At 37.7% G+C, this 16,344-nt stretch overlaps 1 protein-coding gene across 1 annotated transcript in view; it reads right to left on the bottom strand.

Moving 5' to 3' along the window:
* The window catches only part of LOC136864745 (THUMP domain-containing protein 1), a 78,519-nt gene extending 66,616 nt beyond the window's left edge, over positions 1–11,903 (bottom strand). Inside the window, exon 1 of the mRNA XM_067142093.2 lies at positions 11,656–11,903. Coding sequence (XP_066998194.2) covers positions 11,656–11,838 — 183 coding nt within the window. The 5' untranslated portion in view covers positions 11,839–11,903. The remainder of the gene's footprint in view (positions 1–11,655) is intronic.
* Between the last annotated feature and the right edge of the window lie 4,441 nt (positions 11,904–16,344).

Here is a 16,344-nt window from a genome sequence, read left to right on the forward strand (position 1 = left end):
TTGACAACAGTTTCTCATTAGTAAGAGTTATTTGATATAGAGTACATTCTAGCTTTTGCAGTTAATCAAGGATGTTACACAAATTGCACATCGTTAATCATGCATACTAAAACGGAACTACAAGTCGCAAAACACACATTTTACAAAAATGAACAGCAGAAATTTTGTATATAGGATATTAACAGCAGAGGTAAAGACTTCAATAAATAATGGTTCTTTTGCATCAAGATATATTCAGAATTTTCAATTGGATTATTAAGATGAGTAGCATTAAACAGCATAACTAGAACAGAAATAACAAATACAAATTGGGTATTTTGGCATATGGTAAATTAATGAAGTTTCCCATTTGAGATTTATAATGTTTTCCTAGCAATTCACTGTTCAATCAATCAATCAATCAATCAATCAATCAATCAATCACTACTGATCTGCATTTAGGGCAGTCTCCCAAGTAAGTTTCCCTTGGTAAGTTATTCCAATCCCTAACTCCCCTTCATATAAATGAATATTTGCCCCAATTTGTCCTCTTGAATTCCAGCTTGATCTTCATATTGTGATCTTTCCTACTTTTAAAGATACCACTCAAACTTATTTGTCTAATAATGTCATTCAACACCATCTCTCCACAGACAGCTTGGAACATAGCTCTTATTGCATAAGACCAATTTCATGTTTTTTGCCTGTATTGAACTTACTAATATTAGTTACAATTTCTTGTTATTGTATCCACCTATTCAATACATGAAATGTTTATTGTCTCTAAAAGGACATTTACCACAATACAAACATTAAATGGGACATGTTTCGCTCGTTATGTCAAGCATTTTTAGCCATTTTTTACAATTATCTCAAGGTTGAGTCCTTGTGTTAAACCTTATTTACAATTATTTGTTCAATTACAACATTATTATACAATAAAATATCCTTATTATAAAAAAGTAAACATGAAGAAGTAACAATTAAAATGAATCTATAATAGACTAGATGTAATCACAGTAATGTGCCAATTAAATTTGTTTTGGAATGAAAATTCCAGTTTTTACTAACATTGCTTGTGTTAAGTTATTTATCAAGGTATGAAAGTTCTTATAAAGATCAATGAATTAAAAGAACAAACTCACGATATATTCTCGTAAATGAGAATTACACCACTATTAAAATTGGAAGATTGGAGGTTTGTAATCTGTTATATGCGTCATAACTTATAGTTTTCACCGAATAATTATTACACAATAATTCATTATTATATAAAAAATAAATGAACTGCCTAGCTGTGTCTGTTGCAGTACTGAAACCTTTAATTATTCACAAAGAATAAAGGTCTATAACGTTGCAGTAAACAGCACAGCAACATCTATATAACAAACATTCGTGTCCCTTTTAACTACGCTTAAAAACAAACAGACCACTAAAAATTGGCCGATTCAACATTGGTTTGGAGACTGGTGAAGACTACAAGTATGATGTATACAACGGATTACAAACCTCCAATGCTCTATTTTTGATAATGGTATAATTCTCATCCAACGAGAACAAATCGCAAGTTTAACTTTTCTAAATCATTAACCTTCATATGAACATTTTATACTTTGAAAAATTAACACTAGAAGTGTTAGAAATAATTTTTTAGCCATATCTTACAATTTTAATTGACATATTACTATGACTTGGACATCAACTTCCAGTGAATAATGTTATTAATGACCCAATTTGATAATTACTCCTTCATGTTTACTTTTTATATAATAATGCATTATTGTACAATAATTATTCGGTGAAAACTATAAGTTATGATGCGTATAACAGGTTTCAAACCTCTAATTTTAATAGTGGTGTAATTCTCATTTACAAGAATATATTGTAAGTTTGTTCTTTCAACTCACTGATCTTTATAAGAATTTTCATACTTAGATAAAATAACTTAACACATGCAGTGTTAGAAAAAAACGAAATTTCATGCCAAATCACATAATTTAATTGGCACATTACTGTGATTACGTCTAGTCTATTATAGATCCATTTTAATTATTACCTCTTCATGTTTACTTTTTGTATAATAAAGATATTTTATTGTATAATAACATTTTAGTTGAACAAATAAGGTTTAACATAAGGACTCAACCTTGAGATAATTGTAAAAACTGGCTGAAGATGCTCGACATAACGAGCAAAACATGTCCCATTTAATGTTTGTATTGTGGTAAATGTCCTTTTAGAGACAATAAACATTTCATGTATTGAATAGGTGGATACAATAACAAGAAATTGTAACTAACATACCACTTAGTTGAGCAGCTAGTCTTCTTTCTCCCAAGTCTTCCCAGCCTAAACTTTGCAACATTTTTGTAACGCTACTCTTTTGTCAGAAATCATCTAGAACAAATCGAACTGCTTTTCTTTGGATTTTTCCCAGTTCTTGAATAAAGTAATCCTGGAGAGAGTCCCATACTCTGGAACCATACCAGCGACTTATCTGCTCTCTCCTTTACATCCGTACTACAACCCCTAAATGCCCTCGTAATCATGTTCAGAGATCTGTATCCTTTATTTACAATCCCATTGATGTGATAACCCCAATAAAGATCTTTCCTTATATTAACACCTAGGTACTTAGTGATCCCCATAAGGAACTTTTACCCCATCAACACAGTAATTAAAACTGAGAGGACTTTTCTTATTAGTAAAACTCACAACCTGACCTTAAACCCTCCTTATCATCATACCATTGCCTGCTGTCCATCTCAAAATATTATCGAGGTCATTTTGCAGTTGCTCACAATCTTGTAACATTTATTACACTATACAGAATAACATCATCTGCAAAAAGCATTATCTCTGATACCAATTCTTCACTCATATCATTTATATATATAAGAAAACATAAAGGTCCAATAATACTGCCTTGAGGAATCCCCTCTTATTTATTACAGGGTCAGATAAAGCTTCGCCTACTCTAATTCTCTGAGATCTACTGTATTTTCTAGAAATATATAAACCCACTCAGTCACTCTTTTGCCTAGTCCAATAGCACACATTTTTGCCAGTAGTTTCCCATAAGCCACCCTATCAAATGCCTTAGACAGGTCAATCACGATACAGTCCATTTAAACTCCTGAATCCAAGATATCTGCTATATCTTGTTGCAATCCTACAAGTCGAGCTGGCAGGCCAAGAAACAGGGCCTTCTCATCCTATTCATTTCCCTGGCAATTCCTGGTTCAGATGATTACGAACGGGCAAAGTCAAATGTGGTGGAGCTCCATCCTGTTGCAACAACATCGTCAAATTATTGCGCAACGGTACATCTTCCAGCAGCAGTGGGAGTTCCTGACGCAGAAAGTGCACATAGCGTGGGCCCGTCCAATGGCCCTCAAACAAATAAGTCCAATCAGGCTATCCCCCGAGATTCCACACCAAACATTCACTCCGCATCGTACTTGATGGGCGGCCTGTTGCACCCAATGAGGATTGTCCAGACTCCAACAGTGCATGTTGTGGTGAGTGATGTTCCCATTATTGTGGAAGCGTGATTCGTCCGAGAACAAGATATGCGATACGAATGCTGCATCATTGTCCAGCCTGCCTAACAGCCACCAACAGAACTCCATTCGAGCTTTGAAATCCTGCCCATGGAGCTCTTGGTGTAGCTCAAGATGGTATGAGTAAAATTTATGTTCATGCAGTATTCGGCAGACGGGCGGCTGGCTGCTGTTCACCTGTTGTGCAATCACCCTTGTACTGATGTGTGGATTATTACAAGTTGCCTCCAGAATGGCCTCTTCTTTTTCACCAGATGTAACGGCCCTATCGCGGACTGGTGGATGGTTGGAAATCATGCCTGTTGTCCTTAGGCGTCTTTCAACACGACGGAATATCATAGCGGCCAGGTGTTGCCTGTCGGGATACCGTTCCTGGTATAGACGTAGTGCCTCGCGCACATTTTGTATTGCTTCCCCATAAATGAGGAGCATATCAAAGTATTTCTCTGTGGAAAACATGCTGAATGACAGCAGAGGTTGCAGAACATTCAGGCCCTAACCAGCGGAGTATGCACAGGGCACAAGATGAATAACAGTATCATTTTACTGTTTGAATGTCTCAAACGTTTATGTATTCAAACTTCATACCAATGCAAAAATATTTGAATGATGCAGGATTCAAACCGCCGCTGGCACATTCCACCAATTGCTAGGCAAATGCCTAACTACATCCGCTACGCTACACTGCTGCAAACGTGCTGGTAAAACGACGAGAGCAGAGTACATACACCATCCAGTTCCGTGTGTAAGTCATTAATTACTGCACTGTTACCTAGTTTTACGCATTGATTCCCCTCTTTGTTACACCCGGTCACGAGGAACAACAGATTAGCATAGTTATATGGTAAAAGGATTTCAAGGAGTCATGATTTGCGAACGGATGATGTAACATTTCGCTAGGGTTCAGAATCGTGTGCAAAATATGCTCGCTGAACATTAGTACCATACAGTACACCTGCAGGGGAATAGCACCCCTATAATCTTGTGCACGTTAGTTAGGCTGCAGCAAACGATATTGGAAGGGGGCTGTTGAATCACACTGTATATCACATTGTGGGACTAGTTCCATTCATATAATGATCATCCTCAACCACTTATAGCTAAAAATTGACAAAGCATTAGACTCTCTCTCTCTCTCTCGATATATACATAAAACAATGACAAAACTTACACATTAAAATTGGGTGATGTACTCATGAGCTGTGTCATGAGGTTTGATGTGTCTTAAAAAAGTAAAAAGTAAAATTTTACGTATGGTGACATCACAACAGGTATAAATTCTTGACATTATAATTACTTCTAATGACATTAACACTGAGTAATATAATATTTTGATGAATGTCAAATTCATCCCATTTGAATAGTCGAGTCTGTGGAAAGTATGTCTATGAGAATTTCAGCATTCACTATAATCATGAATGTCACATAAGTGATATCAGTTGAAACCCACAAATTGCAGAGTATAACAGAGCAAGAAAATTATTAATAAACAAAGGAAACTGTAAGATTTGGCTAAAAATTATTTTATCTTTTTCGTACGTTCCCAGTTTTTTCTAACAGTATTTAGTGCTAAGTTATTTTTCTAAGTTATATGTCCTATTTGAAATTAGTGATGTTAAAAGATTAATAAATAATAATAATAATAATAATAATAATAATAATATATATATATATATATATATATATATTATATTATTAGCCAAATCTTACAGTTGTTTAGAACATTACCATGACTTGGACATCGACTATTTTATGATCAATGTCTAGTCCATCACAGATATATTTTAATTGTTATTTCTTCTAATTATGTGTTATTTAGTCGTAATATTTTATGATGTAAAACAATTTTAATGAACAAATTAATTATAAGAAGGTTCAATGTAAAGACTCAACATTGAGATAATCGTTTAAAAAGGCTGAAGATGCTCGATATAACGAGCAAAACATGTCCCTGTTAATGTTTGTATTGTAATAAAATGTCCTTCTAGAAACAAACATTTTTATGTATTGAATTAGCTGGAAAATAAAACAAGAATTGTAATTATTAGTAGCAAAATCAATACGTGTAAAAAACATGAAAATAGTTTTATGCAACATCATAATTCTCGCTATTGGTGTACAGAAAATCCTAATGGTGTTTATAAAGTCTTTCATTATGATAAGTAGACTGGTGTTTGGTGTGCTCTTAGAGCAAGACCAATAATTGGGCCTATTACTTTTGAGACGACAGTAAATGCAGACATACCAAGATGACATTTTGACGCTATTCTTCCATCAGTTAAGGGAAGAAGAAAGAATGCATGAGTGGTTTCAACAAGATTCTGCCCCTACTTATACAACAGAAGATTCCCTTCTTACAATTTCGGAAGTGTTTGCAGACAGAGTGCTGGTCTATTTCCACCTTGTTCTCTAGAGCTAACAGTGTGTAATTTTTATTTGTGGGGTAAACTGAAAAAAAACAATGTATCAAAGAAATCCTAACACATTGGAGGAACTGAAAGAAAACATTACAAATGAAACCAGAAACATTACAGTGGCAGAACTCACTCGCGTCAGCCAAAATGTCGTTACCAGATACAATGCCCGTACAACCCAGGAAGGACGACAATTCCAATAGCTTTTATAAGATGAGATTTCATATAAGACTGTACACGCGACTTAAGTTCAGCTGAGGCAGCTGCCTTAGTGCAGAGTACAAACGCCGTGCATTTGGTCTTAGTTTATATGAGAGACCCAGCATGTAATAACAGGTATGTGCTTCCCGCTTTCAATTTGTCTTGCATATTTTTTATAGGGAGCATTCAGAAGTTGAGGTTATCAAACAAAACTTGAATTTTTATTCAAAGAAAACGGAGGTGTCAACTTCCACTGATACTGTGAAAGAGAACGTGTGGTTTCAACAAGATTCCGCCCCTACTCATACAACTGAAAGAAAACATTACAGTGGCAGAACTCACTCGCGGCAGACAAAATGTCCTTACCACATACAATGCCTGTATAACCCAGGAATGCAATACATGCAATACAGTCGCTGATTTGAAAACCAAATTGAAGAAAAGGAGATGGGCGGGGGGGGGAGGAAGCAGAAAGAACCAAGTGTTGCTAACATGTGAAGTATAAAATATAGCTGCCTTTGTTTAGGGATTGTGTTTAACAATGAATTTTGTCAGCGCAAATACAGCTGTCAGAATTGTATTATTTATATTTTAGGTTTAAACTGTACATAAAACAAATACAACAATTGTAGGACTGCAGTAACAGCAATTACTACAAGCCAGTCTGAATGTGATTTTCCTTCAGCTCTCTATGAGTTCCAAGACCTTGTTTCAGTTAAGGAATATTTCAAACTTGGAATCTATTAGTTATTTAGTATTTAGGAAATCTAAAATTGAAGATACTGAGCAAGTTGGGAATGTGGTTAGGGTCACATAGGTGTGACCTTGCATTTGGCAGATGGTGTCTTCGAATTCCACCATCAGCAGCCATGAAGATGGTTTCCCATTTTCACCCAAGCAAATGCTGAGTCTGTACCTTAATTGAAGCAACGCCGCTACCCTCTTAATCCTAGCCCTTTCCCATCTTTGCTCCACCAAAATCATTACATGTATTAGAGTGATGTTAAACTACTTTATAAAAAAATCACACACATTGAAGATGTTCCACTTTCAAATAGTAGACTACTCTGTGATTTGGAATAGAGAGGTTTATAGAGCTTGCGAAGCACTGACTACAATACATTATAGGACAGACGAAGTTCGAGCAGACCTACTGCAGAACAGAGTTTGGAGCGACAAAAATGTGACTTTATCTTTGTAAATTATGAAGTTCACCATGGTATTGTTTACTGAGGTTGCTGCAGTCACGCATAAGATGGCAATTATGCTCCCTACCATAAAACTGCTAACCTTTTAATGGTGCGGCAAAGACCCGCAAAAATTGGGTGACACATCTCAAATGGTAGCCGACGATTCTATCATCTCCAGATGAAGAGAGAGATTGCACAAACAACCCACAATGAAGCAAGACTACATTACACGTAACAGGATTTAACAGTTTCATTTTTGACTAGGCCTACGTGAAATTCATGAGGGAATACGAAGAGTTGGGACACGTGGAATTGACACACCCTTCTGCAAATCCTGCATACTGAGTACCTCATAATGCAGCTGTCAAGAAATCCAGTTCTACCATTATCAGTTATCTTCTATGGAAAAGATTCTAATAGACTGTCGAGTTCTGATTGACTGTCCTAACACAAATATAAAGCTGCATGGATTTTGTGATGGCTCGGAGAAGGCTTTCAGTAGCTGGGTATACTACCTCAGTCAGACTACTGTGTTCTAAATCATGAGCTGCTACTGTAAAAAGGCCATTGCTTCCTCAGCTAGAACTCTGTGGAGCCTTCTTCTTGCACGACTGGCCAAGATTATTACCCTTGCACTGAAAATATCATTCTCGAAAGTCATCCTGTGGACAAACTCAACCAACGTCTTGGCACAGGTAGCTGCTCCATCTAAAAAATAGAAAATGTTTGTAGCAGACTGACTAAGAAATTCAGGACAGTACTGAGAATAGTATATGGAGACGTGGTGTCTCAAGACAATCCAGCAGACATTGAGCATGGTAATAATCGTTTTTGATGGCAAGGACTGAGCTGGCTGTTGCAAAATCATTATCTTTAACCGACCTTTGCAAGTACAAGGCTGCGCCTAACGCCACCTGAAGAAAGGTCCAAGGTGGCGTGTAATATCGTAACAATTCCTGAGGATACTGTTATTAACCACTTTTCCAAGCTCACCTAACTGCAGCACGTTGCAGCAAACTATCTAAGATTTGCAAGATATTGCAGGACAGCTCCACTGTACCTTCTAAAGGTCAACATCGCCGAAAATCTTGGATGCGTTAGTGTGACGTTAAACCACCACCAAAGCTCAAGAGCACAATTCTCGACTGCATACGAATAGCACAGCCGACATCGTACTCCAAGAAAATACATCAGTTGCAGTCCAAGCAACCTATTCTGAGTAAGCGCAAACTGAAATAATTAAATCCCATGTTAAACAATACTAATATCCTGACACTGGGAGGAAGACTGGAGCAAGCCAACATACCGTATGAATAAATGCATCAGGTGATATTGCCAGCACATCACCACCTTACAAAGTTGATTGCTGAACAAGAGCACAGGAGTAGGCTGCATATCGGTGGACAAATTCTACTAGCATGGATCACACGGCCTCCAGCACAAGGGATTGTGGCATTTAAAGGTCAATCACACTACTGAATTTGTGGACATGTGCACAACCTCAACCCCAAAAACGCTTTGCAGGGAAAGATGTAGTAGTGCACCCACGGCAGGAACGAATCCATGAATTTCTACTAGCAGCAAGCACTTTGTACCCCCTACTCCCTGCCACAGTGGATAAGTGAATGTTTTCATTAATTGAAGTTTTCTCTACTGTCAAACATGGAAAATGCTGATCTCATATTTTCTCCTGTACTTGTCACCAGCTAATGGTGTTTTCACAAACCAGTCGTCTTATCAATAGCTAATAATGTCAAAGGGCATACTAGAGAACTGTGGGCTGCTTCACAATTTTAATCTGGGCCCCTAGACCCCCTTTGTTTGCCCCCAGCCCAATAACATTGTCATGAACCGGACTAACCAATCCACACCATTGGTCTTGTCACTAACTGCTGGACCTAAAAATTCAGACTAATGGTCTTATCACTACCCAGACGCATCACATAACACCAATGGCGTATGCTGAGATCAAGACGTGGGCTACCTCTAGACTTAAGTTACCCCCCCCCCCTACCTTTCGACAGTTGGTTTAGTGAACATCAAGTCTTAAGTATTTTGAGCTACCGGAGTAGCTAATGTGTTGTCAAGGCTGTTTCACAAGCTACTGCCCTGGCCTCTGCCAATACTCAATGCCTGATCAGTTGAAATGGTAGCCCAGTGTTTAGCAAATGGATAGAATACTTCCCTTTGATCATATGACTCAGTTTCAATTCTTGGGATCAACCTCCTCGTACTCTTAATTCCCTGACTTGGGAACCGGGTGTTTATGATGTCTTCGCCGTTCAATTCATCCTCATTGGGTCACCACCAAGCCTTTCCTGAAGCTATGCACTATTATTCTTACTATTATTATTATTATTATCAATTTAAAATGTAGAATTTTACAGCATTACCTACGGTTGTACACGTCGTTCATTGGTTTATTAGCTTTCTCGGTAGATCAGTGGTGGTGTCCGACCCATGATCACTGGCTCGATTCAAAACAACATAAGAGAACACTAAACCTGAAACACTGTATTGTATTTTAGTAGATCTAACTATAAAAAGAAAATTATATTACTCCTATAACAGCAGCCATGCAACGTCCTCCTACAAGGATGTAGAAGTAGACGGGAGTGAAATAACAGCACTCTGTTATCTATATAATTATGTCAGAAGTATGAGGTCAGGAAGTACACTGGCGAAAAAAAATATCCAAACACCATGAAATAAGGAATGTAGAATACGGAAATTTAGGCAATATATTTGTCCAGGTAACATTTTTTATTGATTAATGGTATAAGACTTCAGGTTAATATCCGTGCGAGAAAAGCCATCGCAAATGTGCCATGCTGGTCCATTAATAACCGGTGTAATCGCCCGACTGTGGAATGCAGGCATGCAAACCTCCATTCATTGTGTCATACAGGTGCCAGATGTCAGCTTGTGGAATGGAGATCCATGCCTGTTGCACTTGGTCGCTCAATACAGGGACAGTTAATGCCGGTTATGGATGTCGCAGACGTTGTCGTCCAATGATGTCCCATACGTGCCAGATTCAGGACAGATCGGGGGATTGAGCAGGCCAAGGCAACATGTCGACACACTGTAGAGCACGTCTGGTTACAACAGCGGCATGTGGGTGTGCATTATATTATGGCAAAAGTTCAGAACAGTTTACATTTTCCAGTGCCACGCATCCAGGCGCGATTGCACGGTCATTTGTTTCTCTCTCGCTCGCTTCTCGCGAAGGACTTGATCGTGCGGTGGACAGAGCTGCCAACTGTTCATATAAAGAACTAGTCCTAGTGCAGCGGCACTAATTTTATTTACAAATCTCGTTAACGCAGCGGCGCTACTTTTATTTACGAATCTTGTTACAGTAGGTTAGTGACAAAGCCATTGGTCCGGATTGGTTAGATCATTGGTCAGTGACAAAGCCATTGGTTTGGATCAAGCAAAGGGGGTCTGGGGGCATAAGCCCCCAGGTTAGAAGCCGCGAAGCGGCCCTAGACCTGTAGTATCCCACGTGACACCTCCACTGGTCTGGATTGGTTAGGGTAGGTTAGTGACAAAGCCATTGGTCTGGATTGGTTAGACCATTGGTCAGTGGCAAAGCCGTTGGTCTGGATTGGTTAGACCATTGGTCTGGATCAAGCAAAGGGGGTCTGGGGGTGTAAGCCCCCAGGTTAGAAGCCGCGAAGCAGCCCTAGGCCTCTAGTATCCTTGTGTATTTCTTGTGCGCGGGTTGGCAACGGAATTCACTTACTTCATTGAATCAGTTCATTTGAGGTTTCACCGATAGCCTTGGTAGCCCTCAGTATACACCACGGCATAACACGAAGTCGCTACTATTTTTATTTTTTACAAGTTGCTTTACGTCGCACCGACACAGATAGGTCTTATTGCGATGATGCGACAGGAAAGGACTAGCAGTGGGAAGGAAGCGGCCGTGGCCTTAATAAGGCACAGCCCCAGCATTTGCCTGGTATAAAAGTGGGAAACCACGGAAAATTATCTTCAGGGCTGCCGACAGTTGGGTTCGGACCAACTATCTCCCGAATACGGGATATTGGCCGCACTTCAACGACTGCAGCTATCGAGCTCGGTAGGATGACACTAGCCTAGCCTAAGTTCGTAAGTTGGCATCCGAGTGTAGCGCGCTGTTAAGTCGTGTGAGCCGCGCCGTGATACTTTCTTAACCTTTATTTTGCGAACTAGTTGGTAAAGATTTACCAAAATACGGTAGAAGTCGGATGGAAATACTCGAGTGCTAATTATATAATATAACATTCCAAATTTAGTATGAATATGAAATAGAATTCTTACCTGTGAACCATATAGCTGATTGGCATATTCGTCTAGCAGATTATAAGTCTCTTTAATGCATTGCCTCTCCGTGTTATTACACGTACACATAAAGCCCTTTAAACCTGTATCTAAAACACATTTACGTTTTTTTGCTGGTTCATAATGCCAATTCTTGCCATTTCGTTTCTTTTTGGTAGACATTTTCGTAACTTAACACGGAGAATTACTAGAACGTTTAACACGCAGATCCTACCACCACAAACTACGACTGAAGACTGATCAAAATATATCAAGCCCATTGTTGCCAACACAGTCCTTGTTAGCGACAAAATTTCAGTTTCCGATTAGCGACTTTTCGGGGGATTATTCGAGCACATTAGAGGAAAAACTGGTGAATTTCATAGTATGATGAATTTTTAAATCAAGACGTCCATGTACCTTCGGCCATTTTTTCGTATACCATATTTTATAAAAGTAAACGTGGAACATTCCCTCCAATTTTCTGAAGAAAAAAATAGTTCTGCCGGGTTTGTTCTTCATTATTATGTATGAACATAATTGTAATTGTTATTCAGTAATGAATTATGATTACCGGTATCGAAAAAGCGGCCGGAGTTATCCCATGTTTTGGGGTACCGAAAAATGGGGTGAATAGAAAAAAAAACAGGAAAGTAGTAATTTACTATAAATAATACTGTAATTGTTTTAATTTAAAATATGTTGGATATATTTATGAAATAACATATACTGAAGAGAAATTCATGTTTCAAAGGTGTGTCCACATTGTTTTGTGGAAGCCATTGGCAAGTAAAGTGGATCCAAATCACAATGAGGAAATTGGCGCAGGAAAACTTCATTCAGACAGCAGGTAAAATGTTGGCATAGGCTAATTTTGTTTTATGAAATACTTAGTTTGATGTTTAATAAACAATATCATAAATATGGCATTATTATATTTTTACATGTGTTTGTATACCTAACCTCAATTTATTTTTCAGCTCAAATTGTCGATTTGCGGGGTGAATAGAATCAAAGAGTGTCATCATGCCCCGAACTTATAAACATGATCCTAGGAGCAAGTGCTATCACAAACACAGCCGAAGAAGCAATCCAGGCAGCAGTGGATGATATCACAAACAATGGCCTCAGCTATAGGGACGCAAGCAAGAAACATAAAATAAACTATTCTGTATTGTACCATCATTTGACTTGAAAGGGTACCATAAAGAGAAAAGGTGGACAGACAGCATTAACTGCAGAAGAAGAAGAATTGCTTGAAGATAAAGTGTATGTGCTGAGTTGGGTTACCCAATGGACCCATATGATGCGAGGATTATTGTAAAACAATATCTTAATTTTCGTGGGAAGATCGTAAAGAAGTTCAGAGACAAAATGCCTAGCCGGGGCTTCATTTGTTTTCAAAGCTAGCATTTTATACAAGACAGGCATATATGTTTTAGCAGGCATTTTATGCACAGACATACCATTTGACATGTAAATGTGTAAATTTTAGAAATATATCCGAATGTTGTAAACTTTTATTCAATGTGACCTAAGTTACTCATTTTGTAATGAATTTATTGAAAAATACACATAAAATTTGAGAAAGGATGTTCATGTTATTATTATACCCCACTTATAGCATTAATATCAGATATAGACTGTTTCCAATCCCCCAAATGAAGGTACAATAGCAACATTATGGTAATATGTATGCCTGTTTCCATTCACCCCACTGGCGGGCGAATAGAAACAGACATGTTTTATAAAAATATTTTGTGAATGGCAACTGCTAAGACCATGATAATTTGACCAGTTAATAATTTGACCTATACCCATACATTGCCACAAAAATAATTCATTTATCTTTCGTAAAGCGTTGTCCAGACAATTTCAAAAGTTAAAATTGTTTCTATTCATTCCATTTTACGGTACCGGTACCTAACTTCGGCCACCATATAAATAACTCAAGAAACGAAGTTTCCTCCGACTTAGTGTTACTTCGGCTACCATGAACGCTTTAAAAAAAACTGTAGAACACCCAATATCAATAATCAGTAAACAAATTAAAACGATTCGTGGTAAAAGAGGTGTATAATGATCAAATTTCTATGATATTTTCAAACAACACACATTTTCCCCATGTAAGAAACAAGTTTTGCTGACCACACGACACCTCGTAATCTGCAGGCCTTCGGACTGAGCAGCGGTCGCTTGGTAGGCCAAGGTACTTCAAGAGCTGTAGTGCCATGGGGTTTGGTTTGGTAAGAAACAAGTTTATTTACCTTAAGCCTACAAGCACTGAATGATATAACAAAATACTGTACGTATTATTTTATTTTATTTATTTTATTTATTTCAAAAGAGGCACCTGAGCCAAGGCTCATAATGGTGCAGTACAAATAATTACATTTGGCAACAAAGATGAGATTTGAGAACATCAGCTTCTAGGACAAAAATATAACATACTGTACAATGAATAATTATAATATTAATTACATTCGGCAACAAAGATGAGATTTTAGAACATCAGCTTCTAGGACAAAAGTATAATATACTGCACAATGAAGAATAATAATTATATTACATATCTATTGTTAATGGCATGAAAGATGATAAAGGTAGCAAAATTGTATTTTCTTAAGTCAAATTTATGAAGAGAAAAGCAAGATGAAAAATAGAAAATTCTTAAATTTTCCTCACAATACACTGGCTCCTATATTTAAAAAAATCTGTGCTGTCAATTAAGCTCTTGAATTGGTATCGCCCACGTCTGACTGGGTCACAACCATCCAATTACCTCACAATATCATCTTTCTGGACACATTCATCATCACTACCTGTAACTGGGAAAGTGAAGAACACATCCCTTCCACATTTCTTCCTCAAAAACTTCACTACCAAGTACTCTCCAGTTTCTTTAACTTCTCCGACATAAAATCGCTGTATTTTGTTCTTGGAAAATTATAAAAGTATGAAGTTTCCTACTTCATAATTATCAATCCCATTTACTTGCATTTTCAAACTTGCCGTCCTGTCTTAAGTTGAAATTCTCTATCTTTGCCTGCAAAGTTCATCATTTTCTACAAACTGCTCCTGTTGATCTTGGGGTACATTTCATCCAGGCCTCACAATCAGTCGTTTTCCCTTGAATCTGGAATTATTCTTCTCTCCTAATAGAGTTGTCTTCAGGAGATTTGTGAATGAATTGATCCATGACTTTTTCGAACTCTGATTTTCAGTAAAGGAATACTTATTCATGATGAAAAGGAATACTTATTCATGTCATGAATGTTCCCCTTCAAGCTACATACAAACCATTAGCCATATTACTATTCAACAAGACATAATTCATAAATCAAGTGACTTGACTATACAGATGGGGAATGCCAACTCCCAGATCGACTCAAGAACATTTGGTTGCTGTAGGAGCGACGACATGGTTCGGCACGAGCCGCAACAGTTTTAATGTGTCATTTGGTTTCAATTTTGGATGTGTAATCGAACTTCATCAATGTTTTAGACTAGGATTTTAAATTGAGACATACCAGATTGTTTCCTTTATTATTGGTTGTATGTGAGCATATGTTTTCCAGTTGGACCATGGCTGAAGATGACCCAATATATGTGGGGTTGAAACTAGTACCAATTATATAGGACACTATATTAAGCCAATGGTATTGAATAGGTGGACCCTTCTCTACCCTTTGATAGTGATCAATTGTCAATACAGACCATAACGAAATTCATAACTTATGACTAAGAAAATGGGTCGATCTCTTCGCAGCTACTATATCACTGTAATAATAAGTTCTGTTGTGATTTTCCTTGAAGTTACATATGGTTTGTGTAGTGTGTTTATGTGACTGCAAATATCCATTTTCATATTTTCTTGTTTGTATTTTTGTATCGACACATTGGGTAAGCCAAAGTATCAGCAAAACTACCGTATAGACTGGGAACTTCAGTTCAGGTTGATGGAGGCCGAGATAGGGTGGCCATGGCTGGTCATGGCTCTGCAACTCTGCGTTACTACCGACCACCCGAGTAGAGGAGGGATGTCTGTGGCTCTACGACTCTATATTCGGGATACAAGGAGGTATGGTCCCCACCATCAGCCATCCTGAGAATGGCTTTCCGTGGTCTTCCATTTTACGAGTACTGTACTAAGCTGAATACCGTATCAGGATAATTATATGGCTGTCAACCCACTCACTTTCTCTGGACATCTCTTTCACTATGTCAAATTTTACTGGTATGAGAGATGGCATTACAGTCTAGGAGGCCTGCCGACCTTCAGGCACGGAATGAAATCATGTTTAGTAGTAATAGTAGTAGTAGAACATCAGTTTAAACGGTTAAGTCCGGTAGAATTTGATAAGAACAAAGCCTAGTGCATCTATTGTAAACAGAATTGTATGCTGAATGTAACGGTTTAAAGAAACATTCTGAAACTCAGAAATATAAAATGCGATCAGGGCCATTTACCTTACCACTGCAGAAAGAAATTCCGTTTACAAAAGTAAACCTAAGTACTGCTAGGACTGAAGGAAGTTTGGCATTGTTGATCGCAGAACAGTATGTTAAAAATGTTGGCAATAGTTCTAAAGCAACAGATCTCCATTTACACAGAACAAAATTTACTTTAGAAATAAAAGATGTACTAGCACCACACTTTACTGGGGACATGGTTTCTGATATTGGCGA

The sequence above is a fragment of the Anabrus simplex genome, chromosome 2 (genome assembly GCF_040414725.1).
Source record: "Anabrus simplex isolate iqAnaSimp1 chromosome 2, ASM4041472v1, whole genome shotgun sequence".
Classification (NCBI taxonomy): Eukaryota; Metazoa; Arthropoda; class Insecta; order Orthoptera; family Tettigoniidae; genus Anabrus; species Anabrus simplex.